Below are 23,654 nucleotides of genomic sequence, written 5' to 3' on the forward strand. Positions count from 1 at the left end.
CATACAACTACAGCTGTGGGTGCGGCTTCAGTTCAGGTGGATCACCACCCATCACCACCCACCAGGCAATCCAGGCATACTTAATGAACTGGTGGGCGTGTCCACATAAAAGCATGATTTTAACAAATACTGTACACTTTTTGGAAAAAGTTCTTCCCCCTTATATTGTAATAATACCTGATGATCATGTTTTAGGGTGGGAAAGAAATGGTGGCACAATTTTGAGTGTTTCCATTTTTTTGAACTTTTACTTCTCTACTACATTCATTTGAAAACTTTAGTTACTTTGTACATCTTCATAATGATGACAAAACATACACTAACCACTTCAGCCCTATATACATTTTGCTGATCTACAAGCTCACATTGCGTTGTGATGTGGCACATTGCTTGTAGATCTGTCATTTTCAAAATATTTGTATACATATGAAAACTTGTCTTGAAATGAGACATTCTGCATAACGAGTAATTTTACTTTTGGTACTTTAAGTACACTGTGATGCCAATACTTTTGTACTTTTTCTTGTAACAAGAGTATTTCTAAAAGATTTAAGTAAAACATTTTAGTACTTTTTCCACCACTGGTTAATGGCACTGTGGTGTTTTCGTATTAAATGCCTGAATGTCTCTCTGTCTGTCCAGGGCCTGTAGTGACCCTGTCCTCTCCTGCAGTGGACTTTGGCTGCGTTGAGCAGGGAGAGGAAGTCGTGCGGAGCGTGGAGCTCCTTAATGCTTCCCCCGCCGAGGCTGTCTACCAATGGGACTTGGACCGCAGCGGTCACAGCGTGTTCACAATTGAACCAGCTGGGGGCGCCCTACGACCACACAGCCCACACTGAAGGTGGTCTACAGGCCCACACACCCTATAGCACACTACAGGAGAGTGGCATGTCTCATACTGCATAAGGTAAGACCATTGTTAAGTTTGACAGCAAACTTTGATTTAGTTTAGTCATAGTCTTTTGAATAAAATGTAATTCAGTTTTAGTCATAATTTAGTCATTTGATTTTGTCGATATACATAAAATGACAGGTGGGAAACAAAAAGTACTCACATTTTGTACTTGAGAGTAAAAGTAGGCTACCAATATAGAACTGTTACAAGTAAAAGTATTGGTATAAAATGTACCAAAAGTAGAAAGTACTCTTTATGCAAAATGTCTCATTTCAAGTTTTCAAATGTATGTAAACATCTTTCACAATGCGTCGCATTGTGAAACCTAAAGCTGTCAAATAAATGTAGTAAAAATGCAATATTTGTATCTGAGATGTATAGAGTAGAAGTAAAATTATTGGTCGGAGATTGGAAATACTCACATAAAGTAAAAAATTACTAAAAATTGTGTGCAGTACTTATGCTTCTGCTTAATGGCCTTTATTGACATTTGCTATAGGTTCCAATGGAGGATTTGTGAAGAGGACCAGAAGATCATCGCTGTACACCCAGACTCAGGGGAACTGCAGCCCAATGAGAGTGCGGTCAGGGACTGAAATATTATACATACTCAAGCTTAATATTTGAATATGAAAATGAACATGAATTCTTAACAACATTCTATAACTCTATAGCGTTTGAGAACCAGTGTCTTCAGTAGCTACTGTCTGTGTAACTTGTGATAATAATACTAATTACATTATCCATATCATAAGAGTGGCCTGTTAAATATATTAATATTAAATGTATCCCGTGGGATAAAATTATTTACTGTGACAGGATATAATTTATAGCTTTTATAGCCGTACGTTGTGGTGTTTGTTATCAGGACTAAGCTTTAGTAGCAAGTGATTTAATTGATAAGCTAAATGATTCCAGCAGGTGGTAAATGAGGATGTGGCTGATACTGATAGCTCTAGTTGTTCACCAGGTCTTATTGTGGATTAGAATAAATAATTAGAATAATTAATATTTTAGATTTATTTTTGTCTCAAGAAATGCGTTGATGATCTGAAAATGATTATTTCAATTTACATTCTGTTTTTTCATTTTAATTTTGGCAGCTTTAAACCCTATTGGTCTCAAAGCAAAGGTTAAATAATTCTAATAAACATTTATTCCATGTGCAGTTCTTTACTCTACTGTATCTTATCTGTATCTTATCTCACTACTGTGTCTTTCCTCCTCCAGAACACCTAACCCTAGGTCTACTACTACTACTACTACTACTACTACTACTGCTACTACTACTACTACTACTACTACTTACTGTGTCTTTCCTCCTCCAGAACACCAATGCAATGCTGCGTCTCAGACACTGTCAACGGCTGACAAGACTGGGACCACTCAACAATACACACAGGTACAGTAACATTATACAGACAGACAGACAGAGTCAACGGCTGACGAGACTGGGACCACAAAGTCCCAGTCTTGTCAGACTTATACAAAGGTAATAAAGGGGGCTGTTATATAATTGTATGTGTACTAGAGACTAGAGAAATGGCACTTACACCCGCCTTCTAATGAGAACGCAAAATCTGTCTTGGAAGAGCCACCCATCGACTAATCTAATATTCTGCAACCTTCCCCGTGTTTCTTCACTGGTCCGATCCAGAAGAACACAGTTTTCCGGCCACCGCTACAGAGCTGACAATGAGGTTATATCTTCCCTTCTTCTCTGGAGTCCTGCCTCGAAGCAGACCAGAGGTAGAAAACTGTCGTTCCCTGATGTCATCGCTATAGGGACACATGATGTCATCGCTATAGGGACACATGATGTCATCGCTATAGGGACACATGCATCAGTAAAGCAGGAACTGGGGATGGCGAATGAAGGACCGGAAAGTCTGGCGTGATATTGTGAAATCCATGATCTCGACCGCGGTCGAAAAAATGATTATGATGATGTACAGTATGTGTTGTCTAGGGTGAACAGAACCCCAGAACCAAACTGTTCATTACAGTACAGTATGTGTTGTCTAGGGTGAACAGAACCCCAGAACCAAACTGTTCATTTGTGTGAGACAAATTGATATTTAATTCCATAATGTCATATTCAACCATAGGACTATCATTGTGTTATTAATCCATTCTGGAGTCTCACATTTTGTTTAAAAATGCTAATTTTGGTCATGGTTGAGATAGCCGTCTTGGTAGTATAGCCTAGGCCCTTTAGGCCCTAAAGTTTAGGGGATATTTCTCATAGGCTTAAAAATATATAATGCAGGAAAAGAGAGAATGAGAGTCCTTTACAACAGAAAGACAACTATTAGGGGACTAACTATTAGGGCATTTGAACACTGATGTCTGTCAGTCACAATGTGGGACAGACAGGGTCTCAATGTGAACAGTGAACACTGATGCCTGTCAGTCACAATGTGGGACAGACAGGGTCTCAATGTGAACACTGATGCCTGTCAGTCACAATGTGGGACAGACAGGGTCTCAATGTGAACACTGATGCCTGTCAGTCACAATGTGGGACAGACAGGGTCTCAATGTGAACACTGATGCCTGTCAGTCACAATGTGGGACAGACAGGGTCTCAATGTGAACACTGATGCCTGTCAGTCACAATGTGGGACAGACAGGGTCTCAATGTGAACACTGATGCCTGTCAGTCACAATGTGGGACAGACAGGGTCTCAATGTGAACACTGATGCCTGTCAGTCACAATGTGGGACAGACAGGGTCTCAATGTGAACACTGATGCCTGTCAGTCACAATGTGGGACAGACAGGGTCTCAATGTGAACACTGATGCCTGTAAGTCACAGTGTGGGACAGCTAGGGTCTCAATTTGTGGGACGCCTGGAAAGTATTGTAAATGAGGATCTGGTCACCACAGTGTTGTCCTGTGATCCACACACAGTAACGTGCATTTTAGTCACGCGATGAATGACCTGCCCAAAGGTCAGAGTTGATACATGGACATCCTCTAGTCTAGATTGACTCAGTGTGTGAAATACAGCCAGTCTCAGGTTAGTTACCTATGTTAATCATTATCTCACAACAGGAGCAAAATAGGAACTTCTCCTAAATGTTTTATCAGACCAGCTTCTGAATTACTGACTGTTATCGTCCCTTTTATTACTTTACTGTTTGGTCACTCACTCACTGTTTGGTCACTCTTTAGCTATTGAAAAATAGCAGAACTACTAAAATGTTATGAGGATACTAGTGGACAAGAGATCCAGTATAAGTCATTTTACACTTGCTGAAAATAGCAGATCTACAAGCACATTGTGAGCTTGTGGAAAACGGGCCTTTGAGAACAAAGGAAATTCAACAAACCCAGATTCTGCTGAAACAAGGGACTACATTTATTTCGCTCCTATAATAATAAATAATGAATTGCATTTTTATAGCGCTTTTCCAAGTGCTCAAAGCGCATTCATTGGGAGGTGAAGCGGTGAACAGTTGACGCCAGCGTCCTCACTTCACACATTCACACACCGACGGTGGCGAGCTCACACCGACCGACTCATTGGAGGCAGGGTGGGGTTCAGTGTCTTGCTCAAGGACACTTTGACATGTGGACAGGAGGAGGAGCCGGGATTCGAACTGCCGACCCAGGGATCATTGGACGACCTGCTCTACCTCCTGAGCCACAGCCGCCCGCTGCCACTAAAGTGTGGAACGCCCTACCAACAGCCATTAAGACATGTGAATCCCGGCATGGGCCGTGGCTCAGCGGTCCAGGCACCCCCCCCCCCTTATCTCTCCCCCCCCCTTATCTCTCCCCCTACTGTCACCCTATCCCTCTATTCAAAAATAAATAAGAAAAAAAAGACTAAAGCCACAAAGAAAAAAGAACATTTGAATCCCTAGACTCCTTCAAAACTGAACCTTCTCCTAGGGTAGGTACCCTCACAAAAACATGCAGTAATCCTGGTCTCTAAACTGCCTCCCCCCCCCCCCCCCCGCCTGATGGAGGGGAAAGGAACTGGTTGGAATAACGTGTTCCTTCCACGTGCTACGTACAACCAGGGAAACTCCCCCCTGTCAGGTGTAAAAGGAGCAACTTGGACACTCAGGCATGAAGGAAGCATGAGTTCAAGTCCGTTGCTCTCCCCAGGTTGGCGGAGGGTGTGTAGAGCCCAGGTTCACAGTAGATGATTGACACAGGGGTGAAAAATGGGTTACAAAATCGTGGGATAAAAAATATATATATAAAAAATAAAAAAAACTGAACCTACAGATGGCTGCAATTCCACACTGGCCCCCGTAAAGTCTGAGCTCAAAGTGTATATTTGTAAATGTGATGAATTGAACATGGTGGACCGTGTTGTAAACCATTGTAGTGGAGCGTCAACAATAACAGTTTTTGTGTTGACTTGATTTAGTTTGAAATGAACCCAATGAACCCGTTCTGCAAACTGTCATCAATATGTTAAATGTCCCATGGTGGTGTGTGTTAACTACTATTCCTGGGGACCCCCAAGGACCCCTGGACTTAAAGGTGTTGTGTGGTAACTACTGGGGACCCCCTGGAACCCTCAAAGACCCCTAGGCTTAAAGGTGTTGTGTGTTAACTACTGGGGACCCCCCTGGAACCCCCAAGGACCCCTGGACTTAAAGGTGTTGTGTGGTAACTACTGGGGACCCCCTGGAACCCCCAAAGACCCCTAGACTTAAAGGTGTTGTGTGGTAACTACTGGGGACCCCCTGGAACCCCCAAAGACCCCTAGACTTAAAGGTGTTGTGTGTTAACTACTGGGGACCCCCCTGGAACCCCCAAAGACCCCTGGACTTAAAGGTGTTGTGTGTGTCCCCCTAGAAATCCCGTACGTCTGGCTCCTGGCGCCTGGGCTGCAGCAGACCTCCACTCCAGCAGGGGCAGCACTGAGCAGCACAACCACAGTTCAGGAGGTCAACAACAGTACCAGTGGAACCACAGCGCCACCACCTGGAGGCATGCCCTGGCAGGACTGCTGGCCGGGACAGGCGCTGTCCTGGCCTATGGGTTCTATTACAGCAAGGTTAGTACATGTTCTCCCCCCCCCCCCGTGGGACCTAGCCTCACATGTTCTCCCCCCATATAGGCCACGCCCATTTGCATCAGGATAGAGTTTTCCGCCATTTTGAATTTTCTTCAAAACACACTTTTTGCTCTTCCACCTACATCAACGGAGAGCCCCAAGCAATTACATTTTCAGCCATAGGGGGCGCCGCAAATGCGGAAATTTCAAACGTTTGTTGCAAAAACATGCTTTTGGGGAGAAGTGCTCGCTTTGGCGAAAACAGCTAATCTACAAGCTCACAACAGCTAATCGATAAACTCACAACAGCTAATCTACAAGCTCACAACATCACAGGTTGCAAAAGTCATGAGTTTTCTCAAGCCAGAGCTCAGAATTGTGCACATTTTGGACGCAAATGCTCCATAACTTCATCTGTGCGACTCACAAAATACATGTGGGAGTATCTGTGCGACCGTCCATAGGTTAATACATTGGCCATAAAAAAAACTAACATTTTAATTCTACTCATTAAGCTACTAATTTAGACTGAAGTAATTAAAAGCGGGACATTTTTGAAAATCAATAATATATCAGTATTCTGATATTAATTAACCTGAGGGCCACATTGAGTGAAGGTGGGGGGGCGCAAGTGTCCCCCGCCCGCCAGTTGCCCGTGTATGAACTAAATAGAAGGAGGGAGTCTGCACACCGTTTTGAATGCTCCCAAAATAATGTATTACCAAAAAAACTTTGGTAATAAATACATGGCATCTTTTTTCATTGAATAACACTCTAAAGGTGTTTGCACACTGGGTTTTTTTTGGATGAATATCGGCTTGAATTTCAGAGGACGTAAACAAATAAAAAACAACCTTACTTTATGTAAATCGCGTTTGCACACTGCCGCCGAATATTTTGTCCTACAGTATATAAAGTTTTTTGTTCGGACGGGGGTCGATCTTTTATCCGTTTTCTGCGGCTGTCTAGTAGTGGGGTGTTGGCGACAGGCTGACAGCTAGTGATAGCCTACTACTTTCGGATCGGCAAAACGCATCAGTGTGCAACCACCTTAAAGGTAGATACAAATAGGTAATTTCATTAATGTGTGTGCGTGTGTGTGCGTGTGCGTGTGCGTGTGCATATTGTGCCTCAGGTGTCAGATATGGAGAACATTCTTGGGATCGTGCACACTGAGAACATGCAGATCATTGCTGTAGCTCTGGACATCGCCTTTCCTAAAGGTAGTTATGGTCACAACTTACCAATTATTAATACTAATAAACTTTATTTATGAAGCACTGTTCAAAACAGAGTTACAAAATGCTTTACAATGGAACGTAAAAATGCAGTACACCAGCTTAGAGGCACAAAACAACAACAATAAATCGTGACTGCAGTACACAGAAGCAATAAAATAAAACAACACCACATAGCAAAAACAATAAAATAAATCTAGGGGAAAGCCTTTGTGAACAGATGGGTTTTTAACAGTGATTTAAAAAGAGCCTCAGGTTCTGGGGTAGGGCGTTCCACAGATATGGTGGCTGCGAAGGCCGGTCACCCATGGTGACGAGTTTGTTTTTTATGGGAGTCAGGAGACCCCTACCCAACGATCTGAGGGTACACGCTGGGTTGTATGGCTTTAGCATGGCCGAGATGTAGGTAGTTGTCAAAGTTGTCAATAAAATCTTAAAATCAATTCTATTGGAGTGATGTGTTCCACGCCTCCTCGTGTTTGTCAGCAGTCTCGCTGCATAATTTTGTACTATTTGTAGGCGAGCAATGGCTTTTTTGTTGACCCCCGAGAACATTAAAGATCATACTTAAACACTTGCTATGCTCTGGTCACGCTGTACACACATAATATTATTTGGGCTTAAAATTTGTCCTTTAGGGTGCAGTCACATCGATCTTTAATTCTGCCTTTATACCGGATTCTGACACTACTTTTCAATGGGGACAAGATTCAAGATTCAATATTTTATTGCCATGTCAACAGAGTTGATTGGAATTTGTTTCAGTGCACTAAAACAGACATACAAAAAGACACATATTCAGACGGTAGAACAAGATACAAAAGTACAAATCATATGAGGGGGACCAATAAATAAGTAGAATGCAAAATGTTACAATTCATGTTGAATAAATAAATTCATCGCAGTTTGTCGTATTACAAAGCAGCTTCACGCTGTAAAGTGCGAGCGAAAAGAGGGTCAGCATTCAGGAGGTGCACAGCCTCGGGATAAGTGCTATTTTTAAAGCGCGAGTTATTGCACTTTAGAGACTGCAGCGGTCTCTTACCTGAGGGCAGGGGGTGCGAAAAGAGAGCAGGCAGGGTGGGAGGGGTCGGCAATCACCTTCTGCATCCTGCAGAAGGTGAGAATCTATACTAACTGCTGTTTCACTGGGATGGACATCGCTGGGCATGTCGAATCTACAATAGAATTGGTTCAATCTATCAGGGAGCTCGGCGGCTGCCTTTATACGCTGTGATGATTTGCATCCCTTGCCAAACGCCCTTGGTGTCGTTGGCACGTAGTTTGTCTTGCAGACTTATATGCACGGTCATGTCATTATATTTGGCTTCAGCTTTTTTCACAGCATGCTCAAAAGTCATACCTGGCTAATTTAAAAGCCTCTTTGTTGCCACTCTTAAAGGCTTCATTTTTCTTTGAGCAGAGGGTTTTAACCTCTTTACTGCTCCGTTCCCATTGAAAAGCATTGCCAGAATCTGCCGCAAAGGCAGACTTAAGAAGCTGACGTTGGGCATTATGCCAGTGGTCAGAAAGACAAGTGAGTTGGAACAGTCAATAACATGATGCACCTGTATCCACAAAGTGAATAAGCTTAAATTAAACATTCATTCAATTAATGAAAAAAAGTTAAAAAAAACAAAAATTATCCATGAAAATACTTTTTGTGAATGTTTTTTTGAAAATGTTTTGAAATTATAATAATACAAAACTAAATTAAGGGATCCATGAAAAATGTGACCCTGCACGACCCACAGATTGGTCTGGTCCAGGGGCGAGTGCTTGACACACACACACACACACACACACACACACACTGCACCGCTCAGTTCGATTTGATTTGTCTGATTTTTGACTGGATATTTTGTTCTGCACCAGATTCACTTTAGAGCGAACAGACCCGTCTCAGCCAAACTGGGCCTCCATCTTCACCGTTACGCCCCTTCACGGCACCCTGATGCCCACAGAGAGGTCCACGGCAGTGCAGGTTCTCTTCAAGCACCACAAGGAGGTCTCGCTCAAAGATCAGCCTGTTCTGCGGTGCCAGGTTTGAATTTATTATGTTGCTGATGGTCAATGTTTTAACCCATTTTGGACTGAGGTCGATAAAAAAGGCTTCTAAATCCTAACATTTTTCTGAAAAACCCATGTTTCTATGTCAGTGGTGCTCAACCTTTTTCATGTGAAGGACCCCCAGAATTATCTCTATTGGGCCACGGACCCCCATGTAGTTCCAGGGACCCCCCAGAAGCCAATATTTTAGTACAAATCTCTGAAATATATATTCAAAGACTTGCGCCACATTTTCACGACTTTTCAAAAATAGCAGACCTACAAGCTCGGAGCGCACCACTTGGTGCTCGGTGAGCTTGTAGATCTGCTATTTTTCAATACCTAAAGTAGAACAGAATCCTTAAAACACCAAAAGGTTCCCGCCCAAAATCAGGGAGAGAAAAGGGCATACACGGTCACCACGCATCGTTACATTCTGAATCTATATCCATTACCAGTCCAAAACATTTGAATACGCCAGTGTATGAGACGTTATCTGCCAGCTACGTATTCGTCCCCCCGCCCCTTTACCAGTCAAAGTAGGATTTTCAATGCCTCGTATCTCTGAAACTACGACGTGAGCTAACGTTAATAATAGCCGATCATTACAATGGTAGTCTCCAGGCCGGGAAACCGAAAATTAAGATGACCAAATAGAGGCAAAAACCCCTGGCAGGGTTTACCTACACTCTGCTGCCACTCTCGTGGCACAGAAAAAATAAAGGAAGAAATAAAAGTTGGTGGTTCCATCAAGTGCCGTTTATTTGTGTTGAATCCCATGCCTGTACTACTGTATGAGCTTGTGTTCAAACGTTCTCTTCTGCAGGTGATTGAGCCAAGCATCGGGGAGAAAGGAGAGACCATAGCCATCATTCCAGTCAAGGTTTCCATCCAGTCAGTCTTCTCCAGGTCAGCGCACGTTGTTTTGGGGATCAATATGGCATCACTGACACCAGTTTTTGTAGTATTAGTAGCCTACGTATAATTTGTAATGTGTCCCTCATTCAAATGAGAACATTTTGTATATATAAAATAATTGTCATTCAAATGTTTGATTTGAATCGATGTGAACATCCTCTGTCTTTTTGTCTCGATCAATCAACGCAAAGATTTAGGCTTTGTCCACACGTACTGTATACAGGCGGGTATTTTTATAAACAGATCTTTTCCGTTTTTGTTTTTGCAAAAAAAAAGGTCTCATCACTTATGATTTATTGGGCTGTATTTTGCGTGTCTTAAGTATCAGGTCTTATTCCCTAACTTGAGTAAACTAAAGACCTGGAGGCGTGATCAATGCTCTTTGGCCAGTGGGGCGGAGCAGGTGGGCGACTGGAGCGAGTGTCTGTCCGTGGACATCAGTGACCGGGACCCAAAGGACCAGCCTGGGGGCATCCCTTACAGACTGGTGGCTGATGTCTGCGTGCCAGGTGTGTGTGTGTGTGTGTGTGTGTGTGTGTAGTGCTATACTGCTGTGTCAAGTTATTCTCACGTATTCAACACGTGGGCTGCGAGTGGGCCCCCAAATAATTGGCAAACACTAAGATTTTATTGTTTATTGTTTATTAGGATCCCCATTAGCTTTTGCCTTGACAAAAGCTAGTCTTCCTGGGGTCCGACACAGACAAACATTTAACATTTAACAAAGGCAATACTTACAATTGTTTACAGATAGTATAACATTAATATATATGTTTAAAACATTCTTTATTTAAAATTAAAAAATTATCTCTCTCTCTGCTTCTCCAGGGATCGGGGGAGACCTGGGCTCTATCTTTGAGGAACACCGTCTGTGTCGTAGTAGCAGCCTGCTGACCTCGGAGGAGTTCCGCAGCGCCGAAGGTATCTACGCCCTGGACGACAACCGCTTCATCTTCAACAATGTTCTGGTGGGTCGCTCGGCCCAGGCCCGCTTCAAGCTCACCAACAGTGGCAAGGTGCCCTGCCTGCTCAGCCTCGCCATCAAGCCGCTCAATACAAAGGTAGGGCGTAAGCCATTGAGACCTGAGACCAGATTCTACAAAATGTCTTCTAAGTTTGTGTCAGGGACCCCCAGAAGCAAAGATTTGAGTTAAAAACGTTTGCTGTGAAAGACTTGCGCCACATTTTCATGATTTTTCAAAAACAATAGCAGATCTACGAGCTTGTAGATCTGCTATTTTTCGTTAGCTTAAGTTTTAAAAAATAATGGTTAAAAGTGGTTAAAAGCTAAGGTGACAGAGATGCATTCCAGGTCTTCATAGATGGTTGCACACCGTGTCTCGCACTGAAAATAAAAAATCTACAAGCTGGACCTTGTAGAACAGCTATTTTCTGTGTGAGACACCAGTACAAATCATCCATTAGACAGAGAGCTTTATGAGATATTATCCAATGCAGTCACATTGTTTGGCTTCGGGGCTGTTATCCTACTGGTGGGTATATTAAGTGGATTTCTTTAGGGGTAGCAGCTTCTTAAAGTTGTCCGTTCTTCTCTACAGTCGTCCCGCAGTCTGGAAGTGTTTGATCTGTCTCCGGCACGCCTTTGCAGTGGTCACCTTCACACCCCAGACCATGCAGCTCCACCACGCTGTGTTCGAGGCCTCACTGGAGGGGCCGGGGGCCACCAGGTAGATACTATTCAATGTGTTTGAGGCCTCACTGGAGGGGCCGGGGGCCACCAGGTAGATACTATTCAATGTGTTTGAGGCCTCACTGGAGGGGCCGGGGGCCACCAGGTAGATACTATTCAATGTGTTTGAGGCCTCACTGGAGGGGGCCACCAGGTATATCTATATATATAATTGAGAGAACTCCACGCACCACGCTCCTACACAATGCCACCACGGAGTCGGACACGTGCCCTGTCGAATGAGGTGACCCTAGGATTATGAAACTCCTGTGAGACACCTATGGTAACATCATTCTACAGGCCACAGGTTTCTGCGTCAACGCGTGGCGTTAGACGTACTTCTAGTACTATTCAACGGGTTTGTGGCATTGTGTGACATGCGTGCGTGTGTGCGTGCGTGTCACTTTCAGGTTACCACACGTTTAATTATTTCAGTAGTGCTATGTTAGTGTTGTCTCTCTCTCTCTGTTGAGTTAAGTCCGTTGCTCTCCCCAGGTTGGCGGAGGGTGTGTAGAGCCCAGGATCACATTAGATGATTGACACAGGGGTGAAGAATTGATTCATCCATTATAAAAGAATATCTAGAGTTGCAACTTGCAAAACTGCGGCTCATTTTTAATGGAAATTGGAAGCCAAGATTTGTAGATTTAGTTTTTGTGGAAGTGCTTTAATAATGTGTTATGAATATTGAACCGATGAAAAGTATTCCATTTCCCGTTGGCTTCATTTTCCCATAGCTTTATTTGAATGGCTCTGAAGCTGGAGTGCAGGGGACTGTTGCTGTGGGGACTGGTTGTGCACAGAGCCCATGGGACTGTTGCTGTGGGGGCTGGTTGTGCACAGAGCCCATGGGACTGTCTGTGTGGGGCTGGTTGTGTACAGAGCCCATGGGACTGTCTGTGTGGGGCTGGTTGTCCACAGAGCCCATGGGACTGTCTGTGTGGGGCTGGTTGTGCACAGAGCCCATGGGACTGTCTGTATGGGGCTGGTTGTGTACAGAGCCCATGGGACTGTCTGTGTGGGGCTGGTTGTCCACAGAGCCCATGGGACTGTCTGTGTGGGGCTGGTTGTGCACAGAGCCCATGGGACTGTCTGTATGGGGCTGGTTGTGTACAGAGCCCATGGGACTGTCTGTGTGGGGCTGGTTGTGCACAGAGCCCGTGGTGGGCAAGAGTAACTGACATTCTGTGTTATTCCTGTGGTTCTATAGGAGCGTGCTGGTTGTAGAAGGTTCATGTCAAGGTGTTTGACAGTATTTTTCCTGTCTTCCTATAGAAGTGTAACTGACAGTATTTTTCCTGTCTTCCTATAGAAGTGTAACTGACAGTATTTCTCCTGTCTTCCTATAGAAGTGTAACTGACAGTATTTTTCCTGTCTTCCTATAGAAGTGTAACTGACAGTATTTTTCCTGTCTTCCTAAAGAAGTGTAACTGACAGTATTTTTCCTGTCTTCCTATAGAAGTGTAACTGACAGTATTTTTCCTGTCTTCCTATAGAAGTGTAACTGACAGTATTTTTCCTGTCTTCCTATAGAAGTGTAACTGACAGTATTATTCCTGTCTTCCTATAGAAGTGTAATTGACATTGTGTATTTCTTCGTATCGGGGCGTGCTGGTTGCATGGCTGCACTGTATTTGCTAAACATTACTACATAAAGAAATGTGCCACCTGGAGTCATAACTACTACATTAATACATACAAGAATAACTAAATGAATTGGACAGCCAACCAGTGCTGCACCATTCTGGCTCACATTTAGAAATTAATCTAGATCTCAATCTCCATCAGATTAATTGTGCAGCACTAGCTGGTTGTAGAGGGCTGCTGATGAGGTGTTTTTGTAATCCTATCTTCCTTAGGCATTGATAAAAGGATAGGCTTTGAAAGATTTTATCCATCCTTGCATGGATTACAGTTCTCATTCGCCACGACTGATTTCACTCATTTGGATTCCAGAGAAAACCAGCAGGTCTTCTGTGACTCCATGCTGCTGCGCAGCGAGAACGGCAGATCTAGCTTGTAGATCAGCTATATTTTCGGTCATTAGTTATTTTAAGATGAAAGAGTATTTGACGTGATAGCAATAGAATAGAAACATCTCTCAGAAACACGAATGGTCTCACACAAAATGTCATGAGTTCTTCAGCTGGTCGGCCTAAAACCTCATTACGTTATCGGTCTTGAGATTAAATGTTTTATTTATTCCATGAGAGGTATAACTGACACTGTTTTTCCTGTCCTCTCATTGGTCGTAACTCACACTGTACTTTTCCTCTCCTCCAACAGGAGCGTGCCGGGCGTCACTGCGGCGGCCTGCACGTGCTCAACTCCTATTGGGTGGGAGAAGACTCCACCTACAAGTTCTTCGAGGTGATCCTGATCGACACGTTCCACAAGGCCATCCGTCGCAACCCCGACACCCAGTGGATCACCAAGGCGGTGCACAAGCACCGCGAGATGCGCGGCCTGACGTCCGCGGGCAAGAAGAGCCGCGGCCTGGGCAAGGGTCACCGCTTCCACATGACCATCGGAGGCTCCCGCCGCGCGCTGTTGGTTTAATTTTAGTTTGAGTACATTTTGGTTGTTGCAACGCGGTGTTTGTTAAAAGGTTAAAGCTCTTTGTTGTGATATCAATCACTCCTATAGAGTTAGCTGTTCAGTAAAGGTGTTGAATGGGTTTTATTCTGATAGTAATCCCTGATATAATAGTGGTAAATGGGTTTCATTTTATTCTGATCGTAATCATTTCTAATCGTTATATTAGTTTAGATGTCCAGAGACTCCAGACCTGTACATATTATTTTCTGTTCACTGAAGAGCAGCAACTGCCAATTAATTAGATTATAGATTCAAGCTTGCTTTGTCATTCTTTCCAACTGCAGCAGCAGGAAAAAAACTATTGTTTCTCCTAGTTAAAAGACAACACAGGCTCATACAAGAATAAATATATCCAGACAATACTCTGAATATTAAAAGTTTAGTTTATAATGGTTTCAGTTCACAATCCTTACACTGCTGATGGTGAAAAGGCCTTTCCTCTACACTTTATTTTCTGTGGTTTGGTTTCCCATTCAATTCAAACTACCAGTTTGATTATATTGTACATCAAATGGAAAATAATTTAAAGTTAAACTAGCGTGTTAAGATGTGACCAGAAGGAAATGAAAGAAAATGTATTCCTGCTCATTGGACATCCAATAATTATAAATTCAAGAAATCCAATTTCCAATTAATGTAAAACCTTTGTCTCTTTGAGCTGACATGACAATATGAGCATGTAAACATAGTGGTAGATTGACAGCCTGTATGATCAATATGAGCATGTTAAACATAGTGGTAGATTGACAGCCTGTATGAACAATATGAGCATGTAAACATAGTTGACTGACAGCCTGTATGAACATACTATCTGGAAGACATTCATTATGTTAATGTTTTGTTCATGAAGACAACTTGTTTTTTGCCATTTCTATAGATTATAGGACAATGGAATTAAAAAGTAAGTCCAGGTACACCAAACTGACCATCAGTACCACCTGACTGGTATATATATATATATATATATATATAACATATATCTGTATAATACTTTATATAATGTCTTGTATACTTTAAGAATCATTCCAGGTACACCAAGCTGACCTTTAACAGTCAATATGATGTATTTTATGAATTATCAGAAATGTCAGATTCAGATACCTTTATTAGCCATTTGTGTATACACACATAGGAATTTGTTTTAACATAACATGAGTGCATTCGATTCTTTTCAGTCCCATTCTTTTCCCATACTGGCAGCAAGAACCAACTGCATGCATCTACATTTCATCATTTTATTGATGGTGCAGGTACTGTATATACTGTACAGTGTACAGTATAATTAGAAAATAAACTCCCAGTATTACATTTTGTAATATTAAACATTTACCCTATATTTAATTTGAATAACTACCAATGGAGCATTTCTCCAGTCAATAAATAATACAATATTACAACTTTGAATATGTGCCATATTCGTCATCACAAGGCGTCAATATGGTCACATAAAATATATTTGAACACATTATTTTGACATTCATAATAGTATTTAATTTAGGGTAGTTTGAATAAACATAAATCATATTTTTAGGGTAGTTTTATAAACATCGTTCCATTCTACCAGCAGCTTCATCCAGCCTGTCATGAATCATGATGGCCACTAGGTGTCAGTATAACCCCATGGTACCAGGGCCGTCCTCCACTAATCCAAACAGATCTGTGGTATTGCGTTTACATAATATTGATTTCTCATTGGTCGATGCTTATTGGCTTATACTACACTATATTATCAGAGTGACTTACAGTAAGAAAGGTAAACAACAAACACATTGATTGATTGAAAACTTTATTAACAGTTTGTAGAATATTAAAGTACAGTTCAATACAAATGTCTGAGGATTAAAATTAATAAGAAAAAAGCACTATTAAAGGCTTGTTTCCATTGGGGTCCTCCATTTTCATTTAATTCACCAGGAGATTTAATTACATGCAAATATACAGTAAAATAATCATAGGCTATAAACGGTTAGAATAGACGGTTATTAAACATATGTAGGCTACAGTCTTAAGAGTATAATATTAATATATATATATATAATATACATAATTCATATATACTCTAAGGCTACAGTAGGTCGCAGTTAAATGGAATCGTGCATTTCCTGTCTGTCAGTGTGTCACTCAAAATCCCCATACATGGGAAAGACCCATATATGGTGCCCAGGTCTCGTGATATCACGTGACATCATCAGTGATGAAGACCCCCGATGTCATAGTAAAAGCGACGTGCTGTCGCAATTAAGCCCATATATGGAGATACCTGATGTCATCAATATTTACATTCTCAACAGGCCTGGAAATGAAGGCCCGGCCCTACCTGGGCCCTCATCAAACCCTGTACACTCAAGACTGGCCCCGCTGTCACTCTTAGATCTCCATATATGTAGCTGACCTGTTCTGACATTCCATATGTTGATCTGACCTCATCAAACCCTGTACACTCTCCTTATAGACACGCTCCTTATATGGCCAGTACAGAATGATCTGACCCCCATTCCAAAGCGCTGTCACCCAGGCGGATGCGTGCATGCGACCTCGCCCTTTAGGGCCCTCAGGCGACTTAAGGCTCATTCATAGTCTGGCTTGTCGGTGGTGAGCTGAAATAACGTTGAGCCGTGGTGAGTAAAAACAGAGAGAAGGGCTGGGGGCGGTGGCGGTGGTTTGCTCTTCACCGCGGCTCGTGATGTCATGTTATGTAGAATGGTTATTACATTTCATGATATTTCACAGTATGTAGAATGGGTACATTTCATTATATTTCATCACAGTATGTAGAATGGGTGCATTTCATTATATTTCACAGTATGTAGAATGGTTACATTTCATTATATTTCACAGTATGTAGAATGGGTACATTTCATTATATTTCACAGTATGTAGAATGGGCACATTTCATTATATTTCACAGTATGTAGAATGGGTACATTTCATTATATTTCACAGTATGTAGAATGGGTACATTTCATTATATTTCACAGTATGTAGAATGGGTACATTTCATTATATTTCACAGTATGTAGAATGGGTACATTTCATTATATTTCACAGTATGTAGAATGGGTACATTTCATTATATTTCACAGTATGTAGAATGGGTACATTTCATTATATTTCACAGTATGTAGAATGGGTACATTTCATTATATTTCACAGTATGTCAATCAATCAATCAATCGTTATTATTAAAGTTCATTTTTTTCCAAGACCGGAACCAAACATTGAGGCCTTGATGTTCCTCCCAGTTGAAGTTAGGCTCGCACCTACTTCCGTTCCAAGATCCTATTGCCCGAAGGGACGGTCGCGCTGTGATTGGTTAGTCACTTGGTTAGTTAATATTTATCATATTATAGACATATTGTCCAAAGACAGATGACGGTTTGTTTTAAACTAATATAAATACGTTTATATGTAATAAAATAAATAGATATGATTTTATATTTATATCGATACATCTATCTTGAGTTTAATTTAATGAACGCGCTGTTGCCTAGCAACCAAGCAGCCAATCCCAGTGTGGGCTGATCCCTCCGGGCTATGGGGGCGTCAGCAGCAACGTTGCAGCAGTGAAAACAAGGCTCCGTCTTATGAGCAAATTTAGAACTTCCGGTCTGAGAGCTAGCAGATTTAAGACATCCGGTTGCTTTCAGAATAAAATAAGGTTAATTAATTCGTTAATTAAATAATTTTTACATTACATTATTAGTATTATTATTACATTACAGTTATTGTAAAGACACACATTATGTTTCTGTGTAAAAATAAGTAATTAAATAACATAAAAAAGTTATCTAAATGGATAAATGCTATTCACTGGAGTGCATGGACTTTATAAAGTGGACACTGGACAAAAGACGGCTCGGCGAGGCAACTATCTGGACATACCCACGCGTTCGGGAAGATGTCCTCTACCACCCCACAGTCTCCGCTAAGCGGGAGAGGTGTAAAATTCACAGCAGCAGAGCTTCTACTGGGGTCAATGCAAAATAATGTACCGTTTCCGGACCCAGAATGGACACTGGACAAAAGACGGCTCCGCGAGGCAACTATCTGGACATACCCACGCGTTCGTGAAATTCCAGCTGTGAATTTTACACCTCTCCCGCTTAGCGGAGACTGGGGTGTGGTACAGGACATCTCCCTGAACGCGTGGGTATGTCCAGATAGTTGCCTCGCGGAGCCGTCTTTTGTCCAGTGTCCATTCTGGGTCCGGAAACGGTACATTTTTTTGCATTGACCCCAGTAGAAGGGCTCCAGCTGTGAATTTTACACCTCTCCCGCTTAGCGGAGACTGGGGTGTGGTACAGGACATCTCCCCGAACGCGTGGGTATGTCCAGATAGTTGCCTCGCGGAGCCGTCTTTTGTCCAGTGTCCATTCTGGGTCCGGAAACGGTAATTTTTTTTGCATTGACCCCAGTAGAAGGGCTCCAGCTGTGAATTTTACACCTCTCCCGCTTAGCGGAGACTGGGGTGTGGTACAGGACATCTCCCTGAACGCGTGGGTATGTCCAGATAGTTGCCTCGCGGAGCCGTCTTTTGTCCAGTGTCCATTCTGGGTCCGGAAACGGTACTTTTTTTTGCATTGACCTCAGTAGAAGCGCTCCAGCTGTGAATTTTACACCTCTCCCGCTTAGCGGAGACTGGGGTGTGGTACAGGACATCTCCCTGAACGCGTGGGTATGTCCAGATAGTTGCCTCGCGGAGCCGTCTTTTGTCCAGTGTCCATTCTGGGTCCGGAAACGGTACTTTTTTTTGCATTGACCCCAGTAGAAGGGCTCCAGCTGTGAATTTTACACCTCTCCCGCTTAGCGGAGACTGGGGTGTGGTAGAGGACATCTCCCCGAACGCGTGGGTATGTCCAGATAGTTGCCTCGCGGAGCCGTCTTTTGTCCAGTGTCCACTTTATAAAGTCCATGCACTCCAGTGATGAGCATTTATGCATTTAGATAACTTTATTATTACTATTATTATTATTTAATTACTTATTTTTACACAGAAACATAATGTGTGTCTTCTAGCATCATATAGCATCATTTAAATGCTTAATTTGTAGTTTTAATGTGCAAATGAAACTTTTTTTCATACTCTAGAGGATACTCTTATTTTGAAGAGATCGTCCACCGGAAGTCTTAAATCTGTTCATTAGATCTGTTCACTAGACGCTGCCGGAAAAACTTTAGCAAAGACATTGATTTTGCTGTTAATAATAAATGATACCGTAGCAGGAAATATGTTACATATATTGAACCGAGTCGTCTTGTCTGAACGAGCGGGTCCATTTGGTTCCATTGCCAAAGTTAAATTACGTTACGTGTCTCTACAGCCAGCAGCGAAACTAAAGGGACTTTTCATGTTATTTTTTACCACCAATGCTGTTCTGAGAATGGAACGACTGGAAGTGTTAACAGTCTTAAGGTCAGTTTACACCTCATTCACACACACACACACACACACACACACACACACACACACACACACACATACACATTTTAATCATTTATTTATGTCCACATAAGAGATACAAATACAAGGACACAAATATTTACAAGGTGCCGCACAGAATGCAGTCAGCAAATCCCGAACAAATAAATACCCACACACCCTTCAGGGGTACAGGTAACAGCGTCTTCGCCATATTTGGCGGCTACCGATAGTGGAAGATATTGCACAGAATTTCGCAAGCCGTTTGGCTGCTTTTTTCGGCATCCCAAGTTGTTGGAAGCCTCTTACGACCAAACTGTGTACATGTCCTAGGCTGCCGAAGATAAACACATATAGATTGCACCTATAGCCTAGTTCAATGATGGACTGGAGGAGCGGCTGGTACTTAATGACCTTAGTCATAAAGGCTTCCTCTAAGCTAGAGTCAAAGTAGCCCCTCTCGGAACCCCCTGGGTCAGCCCAATCCGAACCGAACCGGGCTGACCCGTGGGGTCCCTGGTCATGCTAAGATTTTCCAATGCGATTGTTGGAACGCGGATATAAAGAACTCAACCTTTCTTCGATCTGCTCGCTATTACCGCGCTTTGTATTGTGTTTGATTACGGATGTGCGAACTATAAGTACCTTACATACCTCTGATAAAATCTCCTGTGTCGCGGAAGCCGTTAAGTATTTTTAATCCATGTTTGATTAAAAATGTCGCTTTGATTTCTTCTTGTTTATTTACCGTTTATTGTACCGCCTCCCGATGTGCGGTTGGCTTTGCGGGCTACGTCCCTGCCTTTGATCTGCTCCGTCATAGCTGTAGCACCACTAGCTAGCCAGATAGGCGGTACAATGAGGTGTCAATAAACAAGGTAGGAAGAAGCGACATTTTTTATCAATCATGGATTAAAAATACTTAACGGCTTCCGCGACACAGGAGATGTGTCGGTATGGTATGTAAGGTACTTATAGTTCGCACATTCGTAAGTCAATACATGAATAACCATGGTAAAAGCGCGCAGAAGTCCGTCTCATGGCGTGTTTACATTGTATTTGTTTGTGCGTAACTGGCGACAGCCCCACGTGAAGCAGGACCCAATGCAGTAAAGTCATAAAAGTGTCAGAAACTTTACTACATTCGGGTTCTGCTTGCGGGGCTAGAGTCAAAGGTGCAGGCCATTTCAAGAATGAAAACTGATTTGTTCTCTTCATTAACCACAACAACATCTGGTGTGTTAGCAGAGAGATGTGCAAAAATGTCAGTATTTTCAGTACAGAGTTGAAACATGGAAGGTTTGACACAGGAATGTTTGTACATTCTCACAGACAGTGCAAAATGTTTGGATATGTCCTTAGTTATGAGATCAACTATTCTGTCGTGGCGTGCTATGTAAAGCCCTTTATAGGCAAAACAGCCATTCAGAATGTGTGACATGGTTTCTGTAACAAGCCCTGTGGTGTGATGCAAGCAATGAGGTGCATGGGTGGAGGGAAACCAGAGGGAGAGGTTGAGTTTGGTGGGAAGGATCTGTAGCCTGGCTTTTACTGTAAAGGTGATAATGTCCTCATTGAGAGCAGTGTTTCTTATAAATGAATGGGAAACAGAGTGGTCAGCATGGGAAAGACAAGCCAGTTTCCCCTGGAGTTTGAGTCCAGTCCAGTGTTGTTGTTGCCGATGTTGGAACATATCCAACAGGGTCCGCCGGGCACCCTTAGGTGTCAACAGGTGGTTGTGTCCGCTGTAGGTCACTGTTGCTCTAACAGAGGTGAGAAGGTCAGTTATTATGTCCTCAGAGACCTCCACAGTCTCAGAGTCAGGCCGCGCCCACTCCAGGGACACACCGGCTTGGATGCAGAGGTCGTTCAGATCCGGCCAATCTGACGAGACACCGAAGCCTGGGGAGCGAGTGTCCAGTTTCCCACTGGGTTTCCTTTTGAACCCAAGGAAGTGGGGCTGTGGCTCCCTGGCTAAGGGGACCTTGCGTCTCGTCATATCGAGGAACAGGGAAGATCTGGCTAGCTCCCTAACATCCTTATCATCATTATTCAGCATGTTTAATAGATGAGCTATGCGCATGCTGATATAGATCCATGACACATTCGGTACACCCAGCCCGCCCCCCCACTGAGGATGGTGAATAATGTCACGGGTGCTGTGTGTGTTCAGGGAAAACCACTTACGTACTAAGCTCACTGTTTTGTTGTTCATTTCGCTTAGTACCTTCTGCATGAGGTGAACATTGGAGAAAAAGTGTTGGACTTTAGACAGTGCTATTGGTCTAATGGCCTCTAGCTTCATTGTTAATGGTAGAGAGCATCTGTCAATACAGATACACACACACACACACACACACACACACACACACACACACACACACAGAGAGAGATATTCACACAGAGAGAGAGACCATTCCATTCAGGTCAGTTTACAATTTACAATTTAGGCATTTAGCAGACGCTCTTAATCCAGAGCGATTTACATTAAGCAAGAACAAAAAAGCATGGGAATACATCACATAAAAAGCATTTATCATGAAACATGCGTAAGCTAAGAAAGTAACAGTGGAATATATATATAATGAAACTATACATATAAACTATACATATATACTATACTATGCTATACATATGTACTATGACGTGCTATGACTACGTACAGTGCAATTATAGTGCTGTCTTCATAACATGCTATAAGTCTGTATCAAATGCTATCTAAGGGGGTGGGGTAAGTGCTATGGGCCATGATGGAGTCTAAAAAGGTGGGTTTACCTCAAAATACCCCACTTTATCTCTGAATGAGTCACATGTTCAGTCAGTGACTGAATGAACAGTGAATTAATTATCTATCATCTCTGAGTGTGAAATTAATACAGTATGTTCTGTCAACAATGAGTAGTAGCCTATGAATGATTATACAGACTGTGTGTGTGTGTGTGTGTGTGTGTGTGTGTTACCCTTTTACAGTCTATATCAGTCTGAGCAAGTAGGCAAGGCAATTTTATTTATATACCACCTTTCATACACGTTCAAACATTCAAAGTACAGTACAGCTCATTTAAAGCCCAGATTATACCAGGCTATCTATCAAGCCTAGTTGATAGACTAGCAGCAATTTGCAACTCTAGATTTTTTTATAATGGGATGAATCTAGAGTTGCAATACCCTCCATTGACTCCCCATTCATCCAATTTGCGTTTGCGATCTGCTTGTCTTAAACGACATTAAACTCACCAACATTGCAGCTGTAGGCCAAGCTTGAATTATCCTCTTTCAATCTGCCGAGCTTGTGTGTCATAAAAATCCACCGTAGACATGTTGTTATTGTTAATATGAGCTACTTTCTGTCAAGACATTCTGTGCAGGTGATTCTTTTTCTAAGTGTTGCAGTTTGGAAGCACTCGTTTTTATTAACGGGGCGCACTGCTGCCTCCTGCATTATGTGCAAATTCGAAACAGGTGGTGCGCAGGGTGACTTTGACGTGCGCTTCCAAACTCCTGCACATAATTTCTTGACGGAAAGTATTATTGTACAAGTACATTGTCTTACTGTCCTGCTGTCTCTCCTCCTGCAGATAAACCAAGATGGGAGCGTAGTCGGCGTACAAATACATGCAGGAGTTGTGGCGCAAGAAGCAGTCGGACGTGATGCGTTTCCTGCTGCAGTACCGCCAGCTGTCCAACCTCTACAGAGCCCCCCGACCCACCAGGCCCGACAAGGACCGCAGGCCTAGCAGGGTGAGTGTTTACTGGGTCTGTAGGCTGGGCTACAAGGCCTAGCAGGGTGAGTGTTTACTGGGTCTGTAGGGTCTGTAGGCT

At 42.7% G+C, this 23,654-nt stretch overlaps 2 protein-coding genes across 2 annotated transcripts in view; both read left to right on the plus strand.

The window, feature by feature from the left end:
* Nucleotides 1-1,368: 1,368 nt before the first annotated feature.
* Nucleotides 1,369-15,333, plus strand: LOC308311039 (uncharacterized protein; the record flags this gene model as incomplete). Its single annotated transcript, XM_080757536.1, has 11 exons — nucleotides 1,369-1,479; nucleotides 2,224-2,297; nucleotides 5,718-5,919; nucleotides 7,055-7,142; nucleotides 8,183-8,324; nucleotides 9,033-9,201; nucleotides 10,047-10,115; nucleotides 10,447-10,633; nucleotides 10,953-11,185; nucleotides 11,684-11,812; nucleotides 14,102-15,333. 11 exons carry the CDS (start codon nucleotides 1,369-1,371, stop codon nucleotides 14,372-14,374), a joined length of 1,677 nt encoding a protein of 558 aa, XP_080613662.1. The 3' UTR covers nucleotides 14,375-15,333.
* Nucleotides 15,334-19,604: 4,271 nt separating this feature from the next.
* Nucleotides 19,605-23,654, plus strand: part of LOC308311151 (large ribosomal subunit protein eL15-like) — a 35,312-nt gene continuing 31,262 nt past the window's right edge. Inside the window, exons 1-2 of the mRNA XM_080757712.1 lie at nucleotides 19,605-19,826; nucleotides 23,411-23,573. Of these exons, the coding sequence (XP_080613838.1) occupies nucleotides 23,448-23,573 (126 nt within the window). The 5' untranslated portion in view covers nucleotides 19,605-19,826; nucleotides 23,411-23,447. The remainder of the gene's footprint in view (nucleotides 19,827-23,410; nucleotides 23,574-23,654) is intronic.

This window comes from Protomyctophum bolini, assembly GCF_963924005.1.
Source record: "Protomyctophum bolini genome assembly, chromosome: 23".
In the NCBI taxonomy this organism is placed as follows: Eukaryota; Metazoa; Chordata; class Actinopteri; order Myctophiformes; family Myctophidae; genus Protomyctophum; species Protomyctophum bolini.